This window comes from Egretta garzetta, unplaced genomic scaffold (assembly GCF_000687185.1).
Source record: "Egretta garzetta isolate BGI_Z169 unplaced genomic scaffold, ASM68718v1 scaffold702, whole genome shotgun sequence".
In the NCBI taxonomy this organism is placed as follows: Eukaryota; Metazoa; Chordata; class Aves; order Pelecaniformes; family Ardeidae; genus Egretta; species Egretta garzetta.
In genome coordinates, this window is record NW_009258908.1 from 611,639 (window position 1) to 635,341 (window position 23,703).

The 23,703-nt window shown below is 43.5% G+C and overlaps 1 protein-coding gene across 1 annotated transcript in view; it reads right to left on the reverse strand.

Annotated features, from left to right (window-relative positions):
* Window positions 1-23,703, reverse strand: part of CELF4 (CUGBP Elav-like family member 4) — a 283,507-nt gene that overhangs the window by 65,363 nt on the left and 194,441 nt on the right. Inside the window, exons 4-5 of the mRNA XM_009634219.2 lie at window positions 13,790-13,915; window positions 8,964-9,043 (exon numbers count right to left, since the gene is read on the reverse strand). Of these exons, the coding sequence (XP_009632514.2) occupies window positions 8,964-9,043; window positions 13,790-13,915 (206 nt within the window). The remainder of the gene's footprint in view (window positions 1-8,963; window positions 9,044-13,789; window positions 13,916-23,703) is intronic.

The window sequence follows — 23,703 nt, forward strand, 5'->3', positions numbered from 1 at the left end:
AAAGCAAGCGGAGAGGTAAAGACTTAATACTGACATCTTCATTCCTCTCTGCAGTGGGAAGAGCACATCCTTATTAGAGGAAGGAGATGATGCATGGTGGAGCTCCCTCCAGTAGCCTGGGAACATCCCTGCTGGGCAGGGAGAGTTTTATGCCTCCCAGGCTGGAGGCTTATCAATGTCTCTGATATTCCAGAAAGATCAGTGTTTGTGAATTATTTTTGCCCCCAAAAGTCCTGATCTCATCCAGATGAGACAAGTGTTCAGTGCAGCAAGCCTCACAGGGGCTGCTCCTGGCGCCAGGACTTGGGTAACACTCGGTGGTGGCACGGTCCCACTCTCCCCTGGCTGTTGATTTGTTTCCCAACTCCCCTTGGACATATAAAGAGGTATTATGGTGCCAGTTAAACCCTTTTGTCTAGAGCAAGGCCATGTGGCTCATGAGCAGTTACACCTCTTATCCCATTTGGAGGCAATGAATACTGTGGTTTGGAGGGAGTGAGGAAGCAGGGGCAAAAAGGGAAGCCTGTCATGTCCCATGGATCTCTTTGCTGTCCTGCCAGATGCCCGCATGGCTATGGCGATGTGACTAGAGAAGTAAAGACCATCTTTGGCGGCAGTATGATTCATACCCCCTGTCAGGCAGCCGGGCTGCCTGGATTTCTATTCTGGGACCTAGAAACATGTGATTTATCAGTTCATTTATGGAACAAGGGAGGAGGCAAGGAACGCAGTCCTATGATTTTATTTTTCATAGGAGGAATTAAGGGAAATCATGGTAACATTGGGAAACTCTTGGCCAAAAGGTTGCAGAATCACCTGTCTTGGTGGCAGCAGTGGGGTGGGTTCATCTATGAACCTTAGTCCCCCTCCAGCCAGAATCCGCTGCCCAAAGGGAAGCGAGGCTGAGCTATCAAGAGTCATTGGATTTTGTTGGAAGGAATGACTGCAAATTAACATCTAGGTATGACATATCCATTGCTTCTTTCATCCCAAAGGACAGCACGTGACTTTATAAATAGTGTTTAGGTAGCATATTCAGAAAAATCATTCATTACTGGAAGGAGGGCCAGACCTGCTCCTGGTGAGTTATGAATGAGTTCCTGATGTATTATTATTTTTTAATAGAAGGGATGGGTGTGCTGTGCCTTGCCCTGAGTCAAACAAACCAGTCTGTGTGTTACACAGAGACATTGCATTGAGTGCATGTTCTTTAAAGAGCAGAAGTTCAACAGTGAAGAGAAAAAAAATTGGTCTGAGTTAGCATCTCCATTCTCTTCCATCAGCTTCTCCAACATCAACAGTGTAAAATGAGACCTCAGCCTTCTGCATTAATTTAAGCAGATGGACTTGTGTTGATGACACCCCACTCCATCCTAGACTTTGTGCCACTGAGCAAGTAACTTTAGGGCAAATTCAGCTGTGAGGCATGAAGGGCACTTAGATGCTGGATTCTCATCAACTTTCACCCAGAATTAGCTTTGAAAATTCCCCCTTTATATTTCTGTGTTTATGTAAAAGTAAAGTCTAATGACTTTCCCTTTTCCTATTTACCCTGAGAGCCTGACGGGGTCAGCAACTCTCTCCTGACTATCACAAGGTGACTTTTATTAACTCAGGACTCAAGTTCATGCTGGAATCTAAATGACAGTAAATTTTGTTGGTTAATTGATACTCTGAATCACGGTCTTTTTAATTGTTACCTCTTTGTATTATGGGTTTGTGAGGTGGTGGACTGATGGCATCAAATTTGACCTTCTTAATTCTATGTTTTCCAGATTTAAGTAAATATTAAGATTTAGATGCTCGAATATCCACTGGTTATTAATTCTCCACTGTAACCAGGAACAAGAATTGCTGTGACTTTGGCTATGAACTGGCTAAATATACTGATTAATTGTGTATAAGACCAGTTCATTCCTAGACACCGTATTGTTGTTTCTTTTGCTTATCTCTTGTGCCTTGTCCCTTAGAGGCACACTTGGCTGACGTAATTGCAGCCATTTTGGGTTATCTATTCTAAACCATCAATTACTTAAGACAGGCAGATGTGTCTCTGAGGGGCTAGTCTCTCTCCATCAAGAGAATTAGAAGTGTAGATGATAAGATGACAGATGACCCCGAAGTTTTACACTTTGACCAACACTTTGATGTAACTCAGCCAGGTCAACCCTGGCCTTTAGTTGGTAAGCTGCTGAGTATGGCAACTTTCCTGTAAGAGTTTTCTATGGTGCTTAGCATACAGCAGTTCTGAGTAAGACCAACAACAACCACACTTCCAACAGTAGTAGTCTGAGAGGAAATATACCTGAGTTTCTAAGAGAGTGAAGAGCATGTTCCTGTTGAGGTGAGACCTGCAAACATGAAACTGTGGCTCCGCACACCCAGCTCACAGATTTGGTTGACTTCTGAAGATGTGGCTTGCTGTAAGTGGAATACGCTACAAGTTTTGAACTGCAGTCGAACTCCCCCAACTTTGAGGAAATGACAAACCCTCCTTCCAAGCAGTAAAGGTTGCCATGAGCTGAAGGGAGAAGGGGAATGTGCAGCTGGATGTGTGTGCGTATTTGTGAAGAAGGGAGGAGAGATGAGGAAAGTTTCTCCTATGAAAGAAATTATCCAATTTGAAGCAAGTCCCTCATGGGAAGAGCTGTGACAGAGGCTGCTCTGTTCCTGTTAATTTTCACAGTGCAGCTGTCAGCGGGTCTGTAAATAGTACTCCACGAAGCCAACACTTCCTATCCACACATCAACCATTCAATTAACAGAAGAACAGAAGAAGGAAATAAAGTGCACCACAGCCTTCTATCACGGCTTTGATGTTTCCCAGCAATTTATGAAAGTGTACACAAATCTAATTACAAGCCCCACTGCTTCCCATTTACATGGAGCTCCTCAAGTTCAGAGCTGTTTATATCAAAATAATTGTTAAAAATACCTCAGCTGATCTACGGCATTGTGGCCCCCCACTCACCGGAGCCACCACGCTGCTCCTCCCAGGGAGTTTCTGCCGACTCAGCGCTTTGGTGCCAGCGTGCACGCATAATAACAACTGCTTCCCCGCCGATCTGCAAGCGAAGCGCCTGGGCTACAACTTCATCATGCCCATGAAGGCCTATTTTCCTTCTTTCCTCCACCTGCTCAGAGCTCCTTCTGCAGACTCTCATTGCTTTCTCTTCCACCCCTAATTCACCTAAATATTCCTCTGCTGTGTTGACAGGGGGTGAGAACAGCTGCTTGGCCAGTTTCCGTAATAGGACTGTGTCTGAAGGCAACTTCCCAGTGCTTTGCAAAGTCGTAACTGCACTGTAGGAATGCACAGCAATAATAATAGCAGTCATAAACATGAGCTGGGGTTGGTTTCTTTGATGGGGTGCCTGAGCATCCAAAGCCAGGAAGATGGGAACTGGTGCCCTGTTTGCCATGAGCTTGAAAGAGGGCTGCTGCACACATATACATATACTAACGTTTCTGAGGGCAATTTTTTTATAATCTCATATTTAAGTCACTCTCATTTAGTAAACTAAATAGGTAAAAAATTACCCTAGCTTAATTAATAGCAATCTCTTACGATATGAGACCGTAGGTAGTATATGGTATAAGGCAAGAAGAAAGTCCCTTCATCTGACTATTAATCGTGTTTGATTGGGAATTCCGGTGCCATGGGTGGACTTCGAAGGAACATGGTAGGTGGAGGCTGAAAGTCAACCTTGTTCAAGGTGTTGTGTCACTCATATTTTCTTGATTATTAAAAAAAATTCTAAGTATAACAACTAGAGATCTAATCGGTCTGTCGCTTAACAACACTGAGCAATAATTGCATAATTTGATATACGCGGTTCCTGAGCAGAGATTTGAAGTTGGTTTTGTCATTTATGTTGGTAAGAGCTGCACAGAAAAATGTTGAAATGAAAGCCCCAAAGTTAGCAAAGTTTTGGTTGCAGTACTTTTTTTTTTTTTGAGGTTCAACTAAATTGAGTCTTCCTCTGAAAGGCAGACATCTGTTCAGTACTTTTATCCAAGCCTCACATTTTCCTTTCTTTTCACAAAACCAAGGATTCCATCCAAAAAAAGTAATTTTCAAGGAGATGTTCAGTCAGGCATAGATAGACTTGGGATGCAATTACCTGGATGCAGAAAAAATTCTGTGGTTTGACCAAGCTGATGCAGACTTCTACAGTAAAACAAATTAGGACTTGGCCTATGTGATGGGGGAAGCCATCTTACAGGGTTCTGGAGGTCTTAATGGCCTTAAATGTCATAAATTAAAGAAAGATATAGAATGAATGAACGTAATTCTGACAAGTTCACAGTATACCTAATGGATCAGAAGTCAAAAGACTCAAATGTGGGATACCTGGTTTCTGAATCCCAAATTTCTTTAGTTGGATAGCAAACACCCAGAGTGGGATTCAGTGTCCCTTCCACTGGACATGAAGTTAGGTGTCCACTCTCAGCTGCTTACTCCTTGCACAGTCAGTGAGGAGGCAGATGCCTCCAGAATCACCATCAGAAGAGAGGTCAAATGAATAGCTTTAATATCTGACTTGTAGGTGGCTAAGGTCAGCTGGTATAGAGTCACCTTATATCTTCAGCTCCAGCAAGATTACTGTGGCAGCGACAACTGAAGCAGAAGGATTTCAGGGTGGCAAGGGTGTTTCACTGATGAGCAAAGGCAATTGTAGACTCAGACATCTGCAGGAAGCAAGTGTTCTTAGCTTTTGTTTTTAAGCAGTATGGGTCCTTTTTCATTCTAAGTTGCACCTGAGCTGAAGAACCACTATTTTGGAACTGTCAGACCATAGGAATCCAACAGCTAAAATTAGCTAAAAAGCACACTTCTATTTGGGTTTTGGTTTGACAGGTTTCAAAATCTATTTTGTAAAATAAAATTCCTCCAGAGGTATCTATTTCTCTCTATTGATTTAATAGAAACTTAGATGACAAACACTTAGATGACAACTTCAGATATAGTTCCTTAGCTTCTGCATGCCTCGTACTAGATGAGATGAGTCCCACCTCAGATATTCAGTCTAATGTTGTTCTGGAGATCTCCATTATAATTAATGAAAGGGACAGGCATCCCCAGAAGGTGATTTAGCCCATCCTAACACAGATAAATAAAGGGGGAAATGCACAAATCTCTAGAAATTTCTCTTTCTCTCCTTTCTGCAGGAATCCTAGCAGATGTTTAGAATAGATTACAAACTTTTGGACCGTTAAAGCTAAATCAAATGAATCACACTCTTCACTTCTCACCTCTGTGCAGAAAATGTAGAAAACAGAATTGCTTTACCCCTTCCAGAAATTAATTCAAAACAAAAGAAATTCTGAGGTGCCATGGTAAGTGAGGTGGAGAAAAATGTGTAACAGTAATATATTTTTTAACCCTGTATACTTTCTGGGCAGGATGCAGGCTGCTGCAATTTAGGTATTCGTGATGAAGTGCAGAGGAGAGTTTATTCTGCGTGGGTGGATGGACAAGGCCCTATCTTAGATGTGTTAGGTGTGTTGTGCAGAACAACTCTTCAACATTTGGCTGTTACCCAGATATGAAGACATGGTGAGAAGGAGAAAACTAAGCTGAAGATGGTGCCTAGGTAGGAGCATGACTGACAGGAGGATGATAATGTCCCTAGTGATTGAGAATGGAGGCGGAGGAGAGAGGAGACAGGGTATGGGAGGAAAAGTTCAAGAGCTCTGTTTTATACATATTGAGCCTGATCTGGCAGCTAGACATCCAGTAGGAGATGCTGGAAAGACAGGCCAAGATTTTAGTTTGGATGGCAGTCAGTCCTGCAGTAGAGAAGTTAGATCTGCAAGCTGTCACTGTAGAAATAGTAGCTGAATTCGTGTTGGTGGATAAGGCTGCTAGGGACAAAGCTTGGATGAGGAAGGGAACAGAATCAAGTGAAGAGACCTGTTTACGCCCCCATATGGATGGGAGAGAGAGGAAGGGACAGAGTAACCAAAGCTAAAAGTACAGGGCATATAGTTGTTATAAATGCATTATAAATACATGTAGAAGTACATGAAAATTATGACCTCTCATAAAGAAAGACATGGAGGTCAAGTAAAACACTATTGTAAAGCTGATGAGTTGATAAGCAATATGATTTTAAAAGACCCCCAAAAGCTCTCTTGGCGGGTAGATACAGAAGGAACTTTGGGCCTGCTCAGAAGTAAGGGATTTGGGGAAAGTTATTTCTGAAAGCAATTGATTGTGTGAAAATTGGAAAGCTGTAGAGCTGTTTGGTGGGCCCTTAGGAGAAACAAATGCTTTGCATAGAGAAGTGGGCTTGTGACGGATGGTGGTCAGGCACCTGTCCAAGGAAAGGTTAATAAAAAAAAAAAAAAAGAAAAAAACTTTCATAAAAGAAAGTTACCTTTTGAAACTATTAGGCAACATATGTTGTGTGAACAGGAAGTCACAGTAGAGCAATAATCCTGACAGCTGTGGAGAAACAGGAGTCTGCCGCAGGAACGAACGGCTCGAGACCTGACAAGAATGATGATGGATGCCCCGTTGGTAGTACACGAGGACAAGGCAAGAGACATTTAAATTGGCTGAACCACAGGAACAACTTTGATTTGGCATCGCAGCCGGACAAATGAGGCCAGTCCTAATGGTGAGAGAAATGGGAGGGGGGACTGAAGGAAGATGGCAGCAATGTACCCCTCCTTTCCAAGGACGAGGGCTACATCGCCATCTCACCACGAGGTGGCTGCATTTCTCTGTGAACATTCAAGCCCCGAAAGAAGCTGCACACCCTGAAGCACCATGAAAATGAGAATGGGAACGGAGATCACTTGCAGGATTTGGCCCACCTCATTTAGAGTGCCTTAAGCATTCTGAGCCCTGTGGGTAAAACAGTATGTGCTCCATGTCTTGATCAAGTGGTGGTCACTTGACAGGTCCTCACTAGTCTGCTGAGCCATGGTAGCTGCTCGTCTGACTGCTCATAGCTGATGGGAGATACAAGGCAATGACACATAACTTAGCTTAGGATAAAGAGGATGAAATGAATAATTTTCTACTTGCTTTTCCTGTGAACTAAGAGTTGGTACTTGGACAGCTGCTGAAGTTCAGCCAAATAATGGGAACTTGTCAAGCCATAGAAACTGGATTGTGAATCTGGGATGTGCATCTAGTAAGGGTTAAACTGTGATGGTTTTTCAGATGCCCAGGTCTGGTTATTCAAGAACATTTCTGGAACAGGTATTTGAGTCAAATGAGTCAAGAGGAAAAATGGTCCCATAAAAAACTGACTGATAAAATGGCCAAATTTTCAATTGTTCTGCACATCCTAAGTTCAGTTGACGTCAGCAGAATGGAACAGAAATTTTCTCCCAAGTGGTCAAGAGATGAGTATTTTTCTTATCTAAAGTGTGCTGAAAATAGGAGAGATAAGGGCTGGGGAAGGATAAGGATATTTTGGTTATAGTAGATCTAGATAAAATCCTCAACTCTCCTTGGATTTTGTCTGTTTTCTCCCATCTTTTTCTCACCACTTGTCCCCTAATTTTGCAAGCTTTTTGGTACAGGAACTGATTTTTTATTACACTTTTTTTGTGGCACCACACCCTGTGGAACTGCAATTCCTGATGTCAGTTTATATGCATTATCACTTTGGGTCAAAATTTTAAAGTCATTACGAGAACCTCTTTGACCTGTCTCAGGAAAGATGCCCATACTATTTCACTAGGGGATGTCATCATAAAGCTCAGCATCTGATTTTGTTAGAAGGAATCTTTTAGGAAGAGACTCCTAAAACTATTGTAGTACTTCAAAAAATTGAGATGCCCATCTGTAAGGAGATTTTTTTTCAATAGCGTGACTGGTAAACATGTACTATTTTTAATCTGATTTGTGTAAGATGAGGCTCCAAAAAATGAGATCTTGATGATTTGCCACTTTTAGAAACCTTTTCCCCTGTAAAGAATTTTCCATTTTTGTCTCTGCAAAGACCTAGAGACAATCTGCCAGGCCCACTTTAAACTTATTTGGATAAATTCATGAATTTACATTAGTGTCTCTTACTGAAAGGGAGATTTTACAGTCTTAAATATCTTTTATTGAGCTTGCTGCATCCTTTCCAAGTTGTCAGCACACTTCTTAGACTTTCAAGATTTACATTGTGAATAATTAGTAATAAAAATAATATACTATTATAATAAACCAAAACATGTTGGACCAGATTGCCTTTCCTTGCTGACAGTGGAAAGCCTTACATTCCTCTGGGTCTGTGTGATGGTGTACAAATATCATTTTGCATAGAAAATACATTTCCATTTCTACTTTCCTGAACTATCAGGCTTCAAACCCCCTATTACTAGATATTTATCCAAGTGGAACGATCCCTTAAATGTTTCCTGGAAGATTCAGTAGCTGATCTGATGTCTTTCAAAACTTGGATATAAGGGACCACATTTATGCCTAGGTAGGCACTTTTGTAGTAGCAGTGAGAGGCACCCATTGCGGTGTGATTTGTCCCTAGTTTCTAGTGCCATCACATGAACATGCTGCTCTCTGCTGAATGCTGGCAAAAAGTTCTTTGTCCTTCACTTAGAGGAAGGGACTCTATGGGGAGGGAAAACAAAGAAGCCCTTATACACAAGTTTCTGCTTGATTCATCCCTTTGAAACTTGAAAGGTTACACTCGTGGTGAGTTTGACCCAATGTTTTTGGCATCTGTGAACAATAAGTCTTGTTTTCAGGTCATCAGAACTGCTGGTGACAGAACACAGCATGCCTTGGGGTTCTGAGCCTATGTGAAATGACAGTGTCATCCTGGCCTTTCCACCGATGAGTTAAGTGCACCCAAGGCCCTGCATGCCTGAGGTGTTATCTATTCTTCCCAGAAGATGAGTTGCAGAGCATAGATAAATCATTCACTCCTCAATCAGGCCACAGGGCAGGAAAGGCTGGACCAATCCTCACTTGCTAGCACTACAGAGCTACTCACCGGCATTGTCTGGCTGCCATGCAAGGCATTGATGGCTGCTTGAGCCTCCGCATGTGAAGAGTATTTCACAAATGCACACCCTGGAAGAGGAAAAAGAAGAACATAAGAAAGGTTGCATTGGTACTATGAAAGTCAGTCTAGCTGAGTATCTTGTCCTCAGAACTGGGCAATAGTAGTGGAGGTAGCAGAGAAAGTATAACAAGCTAACATGCTCCTGGTTATTCCTTTGCAAAGTCCAGTCATCGGCAGCCTGAGGACCTTTTGAGGCAAAGCTGCATCCAGAATCCCCACACTGTCTGTGACTGGCACTGATGGACCCAAAATTAGGAAGCACTTTTTGAATCCTCTTATCGTTTGAACTCCACAATTTCCAATGGCAGTTTTACACAGTTTTACAGTTTGTTGCATGAAAATTAATCTTCTTTTATTTGTGTTGGACTTAAAGCTGAATGCTCCTCCCTCTGGGGTTATGAGAAACAGTAAGGATGTGTGTCAAAATTATCAGAAAGCTGCACATACTTGTTACAAGCAACCACAGCCAGCTGTATGGAAGGCATTCAGGTTACTCCAAACCCATAAGGTACCTTATCATATCACTGTCTGGTAAAGCTCCATGACAGACTGCTCAGAGCTTGTCTTGGCTCCAAGCAGCCTTGGTCTGACAAAGAATGATAGCTTCTGATGAAGAAGCTGGGATGTGAGAGATCCACATCTGATGATTGCCATCTTGTCACCACCAAAATTTCAGTCTTAGTCCTTCACCATGAGCTGCAGGGCCAGTGCCTGTATGGGTGTTTTCCTCTGGACATTACAAAAATACAAGCAGTGCTTCTCTGGCCTGCATTGCCATGTGAGGAATCTCCCAATGAACACTTACATAAGGTTTTTAGGGTAGAAAGGTGTATTTATGAATATGTGCTGGAGTGGAGAAATGATCAACACTTCAAAGGGTCACATGCACCACTAGAGTTGGGGAAAGTATTGCTAACACTCTTAGCTACAAGCAAACTGATTCAGAGAGAGGAAGAGTAATTTCCATATGCTAAGGCGTTTTTTGGAACAGATTGGGAGAGATCTGAGAAGTTCTGGCTTCCATCCCCTTCTATTACTACCAAAGACTTTTGAGCTTTTAATCAATTTGCAAAGCCTGAGCTGTTTCCCTGAAGGAGTGCAGATCACTGTGCAGGGGATGCCAGTCCTGACAATGGGACACCTCTCCTTTATTCCCAGTGCAGAATCTTTAGAAGGTCCACACACCCTTATAGATCCATACAGTGCAGGGTGAAAAATGAAGCATTAGAACACCCTGCCTATGAACTAGAAGAATGAGTCCCATATGTCCCCAAAATCTTCACTACAGGCTGATAGAAGTGAGAGTGAAAAAATCAGTGATAGCCCCTTCTAAAAATAATACACACATATGAAATTAGCTTGCAGTTAGGAGCCCTTCACTTTGCATTACCCCCTCAGCACTATGCTCAGACTGTATTTCAGGAAAAGCACAATGATTGTTGCTAATAGTTGGATCTAATTTATAAGGAGCTGAGAGGAGACAATCATGAGAAAATGAGATAGATAAACTTCAGCTGGAAACAATAGGGATCAATTATGACATAATCGCAGCCCAGCATTCCCGGGCTCCTGAGATACTACGCCTTCCTCTTCATTAATCAGAGATAATCCAGAATTAGGGTGTTTAATTATTTGCAGAGATTCTTTTGTACTTTCTGCCTCTAAAAAGAAGATGTTGATTAGCAAATATACAAAAGCTTTCCAGCTCCAGTCACCCATTGCATTTAGAGCAGGATTTTTGGCTGCAGTGCTGTTGTCATGTTGAAGGCTTCACTCTCTTCAGGTGAAATTCATCCCTGTGCTGAGGAACCTGATGGATCAGTGGAGCTGGATAAAGGTAGGAATGAAAGGAGCAGCAGGCATTTATCTTGTTTAATGCCCAAGATGCTAATGGGATCCCTCCTACTGCTTCCATTAAGTTTTGCAATAGTAGGGTAAATGAAAACTCAGCTATCTCTGGTGTGTCATGGCAAGGCCATAGCAGGGTTCCCAGCATTTTGGCCTTTTAGTTTGTGCATTCAGGGGGATGGCTTCTGTACACATCAAATGTGTACATAATCTTTTTCCCTCGCATTTTCACCAGAACTCACTCCAGGACCTCACGAGCTGAGGACGTGAGTCATGCCACCCTCCTCAGAACAATGGTGCCCCTCTGGAGGGAGCAGATCTGGAGCTTGAAGGGATTTTGATACACAGAGAGATATATAACCTGTGCTGAACTGGGAGATACATGTGCTCAGATGTTTTTTTCTTTCCTTACTTCCAGACTACAGAGCTGAGAGGGCTGCTCTGGCTGTCTTGTCAGTCTGGAGGAGACTGCAGAGTCAGGGCCTGAGGTTATAACTGCAGAGGGTATTAAGACTCCTCTTGTGGAACTTCTGGTGCTGTGGAAAATCTTTACTGAGTTAGTGAGGTAGACCACTGCTGAATGGAGAAAAAAAAAAGGGGGAAAAAAAAAAAATGCAGACCCTCTGGGTCTTGCTGGCTTGCTGAATGGGATCCCCTTCAGCTTTCTCACCTGAGGACTCCTGAGCTGCTGGCTACACACTGGTGAGCTTTACTCGGAGGGGTACAGGAAGGCTCCTTCCTCTCCCACCTCTCCTAGGAAAGACAGGCTCTGTTTTCCCCTTCAGGCAGAGAAACGCCTCATTCCCAGCTTTTCTGCTACCTGGTTGCATGCTCCAGCTGCTGTGCCTACCCATGAGAGACTCATGCAGGAAGTATTTCTGCCCCATGAAGGTCTCATGGCTTAGGGAATCACCCATGGCTTCAAACAAGGTTCAGGCAGCTTTCTGGCTTTGACTGGACTGCGGTGGCATTAAAGTGGGAAGTTGGGACCTACCTTCTGAGGGCACTGCTTGCATTGAGGTACCTGGAGGACTTAGAGGCTCACCACAGGGATGCCCAGTGGGGCTTCACATATTGGGTTGTGTAGGACTGAAGTCTATGGGATCTGATTGCTATCTGGTTCTTAGACAATCTGCTTAAATCTCAGTTTAGGTGGAATTTAAGCCTTATGGGTTTCACCCAAAATAAGTAGCTCACACCCAATGTGTGTCACATATTGGTTTCTAGCAGATGGAAAACATTACAGACTGGGAATAACTTTGTGGGAGTTGTGGCTCGCCTGACTGTCTCCTAAGATAAGGGCACTAGCCTTAAGTTTTCTGTTGGATTGACTGCTCTGTGTGCATGTATGTAACTGTGCGTGTGTAAATTAGGAGCTTCACATTCTCAGAAATAGCACCAGCAAATGGAAGCTGGTAATATTAACTCTGTCAAGGCTCAGTATTGATCCTGAAGCTCAGTGAAATGCAAGCCTGAGACTGCAGCCTGCTAGCACTAATAATTAAACTGGTTAGCAATATGGAGCTGCCACTCAGATTCAGACTTATAATGAAATTGTTTAAGAAAAAAAAGAAAAAGATAGAGCAAGTATGAATACAAGTCTGTGGGTTGGATCTCCTTTGGAACCCATTTCTTACAGATCTCAGACATTATTGCCTTTATTATTACTCTGTTTAACTCCTTTGTCATTAGATTTTGTTCTGTACAATTCCAGGTGGAGGCAGGCAGACTTTTTTTTTTTCTTGCTTTTCCCTAATTTACTGATTTGTTCACTGAATAAAGTGCTTAACTGCCTACCATTATGATGGTTGGAGCTCTTCTAGGCCAACCCAGCCTAACAGTTTCCAATGGGACAGCCCCCATCTTTGGATGTCTTGAAACTAAAGTATCCATACAATTAAAGAAAGGTGCCCATAGCTTATTTTCAGCTGTTTATATCAGGAAGGCTGAGCTTTACCAACCTGTATTAAACAGCTGCCCTATAATGCTGGTCTGAAGTCTTTTTTGGCTGCCAGTGATTTTATGGAATAGCAATATCTTTTTCCAGTGTATCACTGTGATTGGGATTTTTTGCCTCTCTGTTGCAAAAATATGCTGGTTGACGTTGTCACATGTCAAAATATCCAGTGAGATATTAAGTGCATCAGCAGGACTGGTCTCTTCCCTGGTGCTGCACATTCCAGTACAGTTTATGATATATTATAGGCAGATCAATATTTAATGGACACATTATACTGTCAAGAGAAGAGGGCTTCCTATTCAAATTGAAGTTACTTTGTCTAGAGAGTGACTGGAAAAAAAATTACCCGCACATTCAAGAGAGAAGCCTCATTCTTACACCTGGGCTGTAGAAAAGGATCCTTTGTGCTATCCAGGTAACAAGTGATGCCAAAAAGAGGCAGAAGGAGGTAAGGCACCTAGTTTTGCAATGAAGCCTTTTCAAACTGAGGAAGGGGAAGACATGGGGCAGGTGGATGAGAAATAAGCAGACAGTGGTGGAGCCAGTGAGAAAAGATATAGAGTAACAACCTTGGCTTTGTTTAAAGAAAGAATTGACCTGTCCAACACGGTGGGGACAGCACAACTTGAGGGACTGTAATGGCTGTGTGTTCAGAGGGGAGGCTCTGCCCTGCGAGCAAACAGCAATAGGTGTCTCTTTGCACATGACGAGACATAGCTCGTTGTGGAGCGTGTGTTTTTAAGTGCAATCATCTTTTTCTTCTCTTGCACAAACAGACAGGGACCTGCAAAGAAATGGCCTCCCTTTGTAAATGTGACCCCTCCTAATGTAAGAGATGCTGTTCTGGTGGCTGCCTAGTGACTTTGTCACACCAGAAAATTATATATATGCTGAGACCAGGTCTAGCTTGACACTAAAACTGATGTGCTACAAGCCAGCACCTTACCTTTGCTGTTACCATCGGGTCCACGAAGGATTGTGCACTCCTCAATGTTGCCAAATGCCTCGAATAGCCTGCGCACGTCGTCTTCCGACTGCTGCTTATTGAGCATGCCCACAAAGAGTTTTCTGTCTTCTGGAACAAAATAAAGAGATGCTTACCATATTTCAGGAGGGATGTGAAAGCCAATATGGCTCAGTATCACATGCAAAACAAACGGTGAGTGATTTCATTGAGGTGACATATTTCAGAAGCTGCTAGTCATTTCAGGTGGCTGGCTCAAAAAACCTTAATAGCATCTGACTTTCAATGAGTACTTGCAAAGAATTTGGCAATTTAAAAAAACCCAGCCAAACAGAAATGTTAGGTTATGTATAAAATCTTTAACTGCTTCTCAAAATCTAAGCTCCAAAGTGTTCCAAATCAGCTTTCTCTGATCAATTTTTGCAGTCAGCTTGCAGTAACTGAAATGACAACATTGCTCAGACTGCGATCCAAGAGGAATGTGGATAAGGATAGCATATAGAAGTAAAGTCCAAATGAAAAATAACATAAGTTAGTAGCCCTCGCAGTACTAAATGAGTTGCAGGAAAAAAATGTTTAACATAAGCTGTTTTAAATCAGGATATAACAGAAGCCACAGCCTGTAAATGGAGATTCGTCATTCATATCCTCTCACAGACACATACCTGCAAGTTTGGATCATTTTTTTAATACACTTTGAAAGTTCATTTGAAATAAGGCCAAACTTTTTGAAACATACATTGTTTTTTTGAAACATGAAGCTAACTTATATGTTTACTAGTATCTGAGATAGCTCAAGCAGGTGGTATTTCATGTCAAAGCAGGACATGGTCTGCTAGTAGATAATAGTATTTCAAAAGAAGAAGGCTATTTATACTTGGACTTGTACCAAGTACGGAGATCTTCGGTCCAGAATTAAACACCTTCAGAAAATGTTGGTGAAAACAGACCAAAATAATGATTGCTGAGTTGGTAGAAACATCTCAGAGGGCACTGAGTGATGCCTCTAGATCAGGTTTATGTTCAGAGACTACTACCATTACACCAAGAAGAAAAAAAAAAAAATTTACATAGTTTACATTGTGTATGTAAACAGGCCATTTACACGATTCATAAATGTCTTATTTATCATTCATTAAACACTATGTAAATGCGTGAACCAAGAGGTTTTTTTCAGAGCAGTTTACAGAGCAGATGTAACCAATTTGAATAAATATATGTAAATAAATAAATAAATAGTTTGAAATTTTTATTTATTTATTTTTAACACACATGTTAACCTAAAGCTGAACAAAACATTGGTTTGCAACAACCCTTTTCTGGCTGACTAATTGGGCAAATTATGTCACTTTTGTACACCAAGAAATCATTGTTGTAGGCAATGTGTTCTGCTTCCACTAGTGTTTGATCAAAATTCCCCTCTCCGAGATGCACCTGCGAATGGGAAAATTACTTTATAGTCTTGGATGATGATAATTTTTCATGCAGTGGCTATCGAGTGAGGATATTAGGAGCTTTCAATCCTGCAGTGGAGTTATCCATGTGAACAAAACGTATACTGCCCACAGAAAACAAGGAGTTATGTTGCCTTCAGCTAGGCTGCTGAAATGGTAGGAAAATAGGTTGAGGAGGGTACATGTGAATTTCTGGTAGGGGAGAAAAAATGGGGATAGCCTTCTGATAGACACGTTAGAAGCAAGAAATATGCCTACTTTATGTTGGAATTGATTATACAAAGGAATTTTTTGAGGTCTTTTCTGGCAACACAAAGTTCAGGCTTTAATGATACACAAAGCCCAAAGTGTAGGTTGTCTCCACCTCAAGAGAAGATGCTTTGCACACCTGAAAGGTTTGTTTTCTTGATGGCCAAGCTGACCTACAAAAGAGACTCTCAGAGGTGAGGTATAAGCCTTAGAGAGGCAGCTGCTGGAGTTGGGTGTGTGCTCTGTGGGGCATCTTTCAGTCTAGGGCTAGACAAAGACTTGGAGAAAGAGTCCAGTCCAAACTCCAATAGTTGTCCAGTTATTGGAGGAAAACTCACCCAGCAAATGAAACCAGCTGTCCTGGAAGATGAGGATATTCTAGGAAGCAGGCAGAGCAGTGGGAATGAACTAGGAACACCACTGGCAAAAGGTTTTGCCTAGAAAGTTTGTGTCTAGTAAATACTTCCAGCACAGAGAAAGCCTCTGTTATATTGTACTTTATACAGTTTTCCCTGTTTGAAATAAGCTGCATCAGCAAAAGCAATCCTATAGCTGTGTAACTGTATTTTCACCAAGCTTTTTGCTAATATAAATGTATCATTAAAAAAAAATCACATCCCTCCTCTGTCAGCAAAACTCTCTAGTGTGGAACTGGCCTGAAACTGCCTTGTCTGGTTTAGTTTATGCAAAGCTAAAACCAGGTGTTTTAGGAACCACTTGATTTTTTATTTTTTTATTTTATTTTACTTTATTTTTTATTTTAGCCCCCTTTTCTACATCTCTGCAGGACACTAGGAGTAATGATGCCTGTCCCCAGAGCTGGCTGGCAGAAGATGTGGTGCTTTGGTGAGCTGCCCGCAAGGTGGCCATCAGACCACATCACCAGGAACAGGTTCTGCTGAGGGTGAAGACCACCTTCCTCAGGGTCTGCTGGTCTAGCCACTCCAGGGGAGGTGGTGTGAAGGGGCCCCCATGGCTAACCAGCGCTCAGCACTGCTTGGGCATCACCTCCAGCCCCATCTCCAAATCGGGGCCCTGCCTCCCTCCTGAAAAACTGTGCCTGGGGTTGTCAGGAGAATCATTTGTCACATCTGCCATCTCAGAATTCTACACAATCACACACTTGGCTGATAAAAAATGAGTCAGTTTAACAGGCTTTTTTCTCTGAAAGGTTCTTCTAAAAAAGTGTTGCATTTACCTTTCATGTCCCAGCCCTGCCAGGGAGCCCAGCAGCATGTTTTAACAATGCCCTGTGCACATCTCAGTTGGGAAAGGAGGGAAGCATCCAGCAGCTGGGACCATTCAGCATGTTCCAGGTCTTGACTAATGAGTATATCCTCTAATGGGCTTGTATGAGCCTCTTACACCCTGAGTGCCCACAAATGGCTCTTCCAGGTCCCAAACAAAAAGCTGACATGCCATGCACTGGGACAACTACTCCTGTTTTGTAAATACGTCTGAACAAGGCCATGAGACTGCCAGAATAAAACAAAGAGAGGATGTGCTGGTGCCAGTGGAATGTGTCTGAGCGTGTGTGCACACCACAGGTGCTCCCCACCAGACTTTTCCAGTGTCCTCAAATGAGAATGGAGGGCAGTACCTTGCTGTACCATCACTCAGGCCACTCTACATCCTATAGAAATCAGAGATTTAGGCTGTGCACAAACCTGGAGCAGTCCCCAGATCAAGCTGTCCCTGAGCTCTGCCTGTCTGTAGGGTCCATCCTTACTACCCATACCATCCAGTGGATCCCATACTTCCTCCTCTTCTAGTAAGACACTATTCCAAATCTATGTGTCTCAGGACCCACATGAGCATTTCAGAGCACTGGGTAGACTCAGTCCCTCATAACCTCCATTGCCAAGCTTGGTGCTATCATCTCCACTTCAGATTGTGGGACTGAGGGGTAAAAAAACCCTTCTGACTAGGCGCCCTAAGACCTGGGCCACAGGGCAAAGTGAACACACAGTCAAGAACAGAAATACCACTGTCCAGAGGCAAAAGAGAAGGACAAAAAAAGGCTGGGCACAATCCCATGGTCTGGGATGCTCCCAATGTGAGCTGTGGGCATGATCATGTGCTCCAGCCCATGGCCATGGGAGAGGGAGTGGTACCTCACAGTACCATCCTGTCTTACACAACAGAGGTGGGCAGCCATGAGGAGCAGCCTCTATCTCCTCCCTCTGAGGGAAATGAAGATGGTGAACTTACTTAACATGTCTAAACAGGTTAAAACCTATTCTGTGTAGCTTCCTCAAGACCACACACGGCCATGCATCAAGTATTGATGCACATCTGAGTATCTCCCTTTTGCTTTTGCCAGGAAGGCCTTGTCCAAATTTCTGTCTATTACACACTCCAAAATGACAGTTTCAGTTTTTATTTCATGCCCAAATATTACATGTTAGTGAAGAAATCTCACTAGCCTCACTGTAGAGGCGGTTCTTAACAACAGTGACACTGCCCCACAGCATGACGACTGAATGTGGTGTCCCTGTAAGCCTCTTCCCCACACTTTTTTGTTTTCCCTCATTAGTATTTACCCTATTATCAGTCTTTCCCCACAGCCTGAGTCCATCATGCCTGCTAGGCCCATGGAAATAACCATGGATAGCTATTTCTATGTGCTGTGGTGCCCAGAAGAGCCAAGAAGGTTTCTGCTGGTGCATCACGAAGCCCTTACCGTAAGTGACCTGACGCACTGACATAATACTGAAAATTAAGTTGAACTCAAGTCTATCCTGTTTTTCCTTCAACAAACAACAGGAGCCAGCAGTCCCTGTTCCTCCCAGGAAGATGGGTAGGGAGGGAAAGGCCACAGCAATGGCAAACTAGAGTCCCCAGAGACATCCCCTTGGTGACATTTCCAATATCCCCATGAAACCAGGCTCCCCCCTTCTTGGCCATTCTACCAGCTGTGGAGTCTTGCGCCCATCAGGAAGAACTGGCTGCAAGGCGCTGTGGTGAAGAAATGTAACTTGTCAGATAAATATACAGCATCTGTAAATCTCTCCAGCTGTGTTTATATGAAGCCTCAGCACCCTCCCCAGTGCAAATAGGGGTTAAATTATTCCTTGTTCTATTTGTATTTAAATGTTATGTTTCTATGATAAGCGAAAGGCAGAGGTGTCAGACGGGCCCGGGCGGAGGAGGCGGCACGCGTGAAAGGTGAAATAATAGAGCGTTGCAAACCAAGTGCTGAGAGGAGATGGGAAGGGGGGACACGGGCGTGAGGGGGAGAAGGGGGAGGACGGGCACTAATTAAAGAGACAGAAGGGACAATGAGATGCAGGATGTTTGACCCTCTGTGGAGCAAGAGGACAGGAACAAGAATCACAGCAATTGTGAAGGGACTAGGGGAAAATTAGGGTCACTCACAGAGAGACATGACACAGGTTTGTGTTTATCCAGATAGCTCTCGCTAATGTATGTGTGTGCGTGGGGGTACATTTAGATAAGAGTATATAAATACACTTGTGTTCTCGTATTCTTCATGCAAAACAAAGAGGTTGAATCCTTGTATCAGGAAAGCGCAAGCCAGCTTTACCATCTAGAACATCGCATTCAAGGCCTTGGAAATAAAGAGGGACAGGTCTACCACCTTTGTGTGCCAGGCTAATCAGGAGGGCAAACCGGAACACCACTACGGTCCCTTCTAGCCACAACCCCCCTTGTTCTAAACCCCTATTTCATCCTGAGTCCGTTGCCAGGGTGTGTGTGCTTCTTCGTGCAAGAACAAAACTGGCATTTGCATATTTCTGTATGGGAACAAACATCTTCGGTATGCACAGAGGCTTCTCAATGCCTTTGGCTTTCTAAGCATCAGGACCAGGTTGCTGTATGGCTTCGTTTCAGAAACCAGATGCTAATTAATTCTATTATTTATATAGCTAATAATTATTTGTCCCTGCTGCTATTCCCCTCCTCCCCAAACATTGCTTGCACACACAGTGAGGGACCAGCTGCAGTGCCTTGGTCCAGGCACGGGGAAGGCCTTTAAGCTTATCTCCTTGGCATCATGACAGAACAAATGAGCAGCCTAGTGAAGTTTTCTGTGCAGGTGTGAGTAAGAAGAAAATGCCCATGCATAGGACCAAGTGGCACATCTACCAGAGAAAATGGAAGAGGCAGAGCAGATCTTCCTTGCCTCCTCTCCTGACTGGTCCTCAGCAGAGAGCGGAGAGGAGGTGGTGCTGAGGGTGTCCATTATAGAATCATACACAATCACAGAATGGTTTGTGTTGGAAGGGACCTTTAAAGGTGTTACAGTCCAATCCCCCCAGCAACGAACAGAGACATCTTCAACTTGATCAGGTTGCTCAGGGTCCTGTCCAACCTGAGCTGGAATGTTTCCAGGGATGAGGCATCTACCCTCTCTCTGGGCAACCTGTTCCAGTGCTTTACCACCCTCATTGTAAAAAATTTCGTCCTTATAACTAGTCTAAATCTGCCTTTTTTTTTAGTTTAAAACCATTACACCTTGTCTTACTGCTACAGACCTTATTAAAAAGATTGTCCCAATCTTTCTTATAAGCTCCCTTTAAGTACTGAAAGGCTGCAATAAGGTTTCTCCGGAGCCTTCTCTTCTCCAGGCTGAACAACCCTAGCTCTCTCAGCCTTTCCTTATAGGAGAAGTGTTCCAGCCTTCTGACCATTTTTGTGGCTGTACTCGGGACTGCACCAGCAGGTCCGTACCTATCCTGCGCTGAGGGCTCTGAAGCTGGACATGATGCTCCTGGTGAGGTCTCACCAAGGTGGAATAGAGGAGCAGAATCACCTCTCTCAACCTGCTGGCCGCACTTCTTTTGATGCAGCCCAGAATACCGCTGGGTTTCTGGGCTGCAGGAGCACGTTGCCAATTCAAGTCCAGCTTTTCACCCCATGCACTGGGACTTGGAATCTGCCAAAGTCACAGTGGTGAAAAAGAGCTATAAACCTGGGTTTTTTTTCCAGACAATAATGGACAAGGTATACTCCTCAGGCCAAGGAAGAAAGGAGTGGCTATAGAGCACAGGGGTGAGCTGCAGGTGCCCTGAACATTATGAAAGTTTGGGTTGAGCTCTGAACTCAAATCTGCAAGCTCAAACCGGTTCCCCTCTCGAGCCAGAGTGCCCTGCCGCTCCCCTCAACCCGTGCTAATCAGATGGATCAATAGGCTAAAAGCAGGGCATTTCCTGGGGCCTGGGCTGCACACTCCTATTGCCATTTTCACAGCAGTCCTACAGCTCCGTGATGATGATTACAGCCTTTTCCACAGGGGAAGCGATTACGAATTCTGTTGTAGCTAATTGTAAATTAGCTAATTATCTTCTCCATGGTACCTTGCTGGAAAATACATGAACCTTGTAAAATGGAGGTGTTTCAAAAATTAGGACAGGGAAAAAATAAAAACAACAACAACAACAACCCAAACCCCAACCCACTCTGGAAACAGCAGAAACCTACCACTACCTAACTCCAAACAATAGCAACTGAACCCTCCTTCCACCTGCACAGGCTCCTAATTCCCCCCTTTTCAATCCCCCTTCCCCTATCAAACAACACCCACAAGGGGCTAATTCTGCTGAAGGCTTTAAGATGTTTGCTGAGTTCACCTGTTCCTTGCAGCTGGGTGTTGTGGAGCATCCCTAATCACATCTTAGCAGAAGTGATTTCTTTGTGCTGATCTCTTCCCCTCCTCCCTCCATGGTTTGGTTTTACTTAACAGATTCTTTATATCCCATACGTTCGCAGATATGATTGCACAGCTGCCGGTCTCCGACTGCTGGAGACAGAGGCTTTGAGACACCCGGGCTAGAGAGAATAACAGCTAATCTGAACAGCTGTGTGATGGGGACAAGCGCAAATGAATATAAGCCCAGGTGTGGGAGCATAATTCTCCTGCACAAAGGAAGCTTCATCCCACAGGTGCATTACTCTCTGCTGTTGCATATGAAAAACTTAGTTTGAAGGATTTCTCTTATTTAATTGCTTGGCTGCACTCTGGGCCTTGACTTGGACATGGATCCTGCACACAGAGTGAAAGAACAGCTGTATGAGAGACAGTGGGTCTGTCTGACTCAGTGTGCTGCCTCTGGGAATGGCCAAGTGCAGGTGTCTAGGAAAGCACATAAGAACAGGGTAAGCAATTTCGTTAACCCCCCAAAATATTCTCCTAGACTCCAGTGCTCTGCAGTTTAGGGACATATAGAGTCTGAAGCATTTTTTCATATGTAATAGTTTTTGAAGTGCCTTTCTTTGAGGTAATTGTTCAGTGGGCTTTTGAACCCATGTAAACTGTAAGAATCCACCACATCCTGCAGCAAGATATTCTTCAACTTAACCATGCGTTGTGTTAGGAACTGCTTCTTTTTGGTGATTTTGAACAAGCCACAAACTATTTGCACCTGACAGGTCTTAGGTCTTGTTTTGGAAGAGAGTGGAAATCAATTCTGATCCAGTTATGGAAGAGTGAGCCCACGAGGATATGCAAGAACTTGGCCAAAGCTTCTGTCTGTACATTTCAGACTGGTATGTGGGACTCCTGGGTCCTGTCTCAAGCTGTGCTCTGGATATTGTGGAAGGCAAAATCACTTTTCCCTTAGTGTGATTTGTTATTCCTGGTACCAGAGAGATCGATGACCATGTAGTTACTGTTACTAAATACTTACAATATATCTCAGCCAACGACAGTGGCCTCAGGGGAAATATGTGCTGCATACATTACCAAGTGCAAAAGGCAGCCTCAGTTTCCCCATCTGCAAAAAGACTAAGTGGTGCTTGCATCAGGCAAAACTGGGCATTGCTGAGGTTCCTTGGTGCTTGCCACAAGCCAGGAATACAGGGAGCTCTAAGAGTAATAATGAAAGGCACCTGGCAGGCCAGTGCTCATATCTATGGCTGATGGTTTCTATCAGATTTAAGCGCCTGGAGCTTCCTCAACTTCTTCATGAAGAGGAGTCCATGGTGGGGTAAGCCAAGGCAGGGTTTAGTTCTGAACGTAAAACCCTACTTTTGCAAATGACTACTGTGGATCTTGGAGTCATCTTCCAGGGAGAGATTTTCATGTCCTGCAACAGTGTGATCCCTAAAGACAGTGCCACAGGTGCATATTTCCAAGAGAACACAGATGTTGGTTGCTGTTGGCCCTATGAGCATCTGGAAAGAAGTTTAAGATATTGCAAACTAGTGGACCCAAAGTCTAAGTTTATGTTTTTAAATTAAATGTGTCTGGGCCCATTCTCTGCTTTCAGGGTCCTCATCTGTACTACAGTCCTATCCTCCTGAGTAGAAGAGTGACCTGCTTGAGAGGGAACTGGAAGAGGCCCTTGGTCTGCAGCAGCTGCTAAATCATGTCCAGAAATTTTTTGGGAGGGCAGGCATATGAGCAGGATGGCTAAAGTGTAGAGCTAGGACAAAAAAATGGATGGAGATGGAGAAGAAAGTTCAGACCAAGAGGATGAATGCTGTCTGGGTTTGGCTGGGGTTGAGGTTTGGTCGTCCTGAGGGAGGAACCTGCTGTCTACCTGCATTGAAGTGAAATCCAACCTTAAACCTACAGCCTCATCTGACAGTTCAGATGAAAGTGCACTCAGGCTTCCTCTGTGCAGATACAACATAGGTTATGGACAAAACTTGGGCAACAGGCCAAGCAAACCCTGCCATGAATACATAGCCTAAACGATTCTTTTAACAGCAGCATCTTCTTGTACAGCTGAGAATATTATAACCCCAAGACAAATATCAGTAGTTCTGACTTGCTGAACAGCGCCGTCACAACTGTCCATTGCCAAGAGATGCTATTCCCCGTGCAGATCTTAAATGACAGGTTTTATGGTGTTTGATATTGAGCTGGGAAAACAACTCACAACGACCCACTTTATTAGTAGCCCTTGCTTAGGAAAGCTGGTGGCAAGAGCAGTCTAAAACCTGGTGTCATGCAAAGCATAAAGACTCTGCCTGATTTGTGCCTGGCCGATCATAATTCTTTCAAGTTTATTCATTATCTAAAACACTCAACTGGAATATTTCTGTGAAAGATTCATGAGGCAATGCTTTTTAGGAAGACACTCAGGAGTCAAAATCTGAACTTTCCAAATTCAATGTATAGCTGAAACACCCGCCTTCTCTTCACCATCCATCCATAATAGGAAGAATATCTGAATTCAAATCAGCCTTCCAATCATGGAAAAAAAAAAAATCATGCCTCTTTCC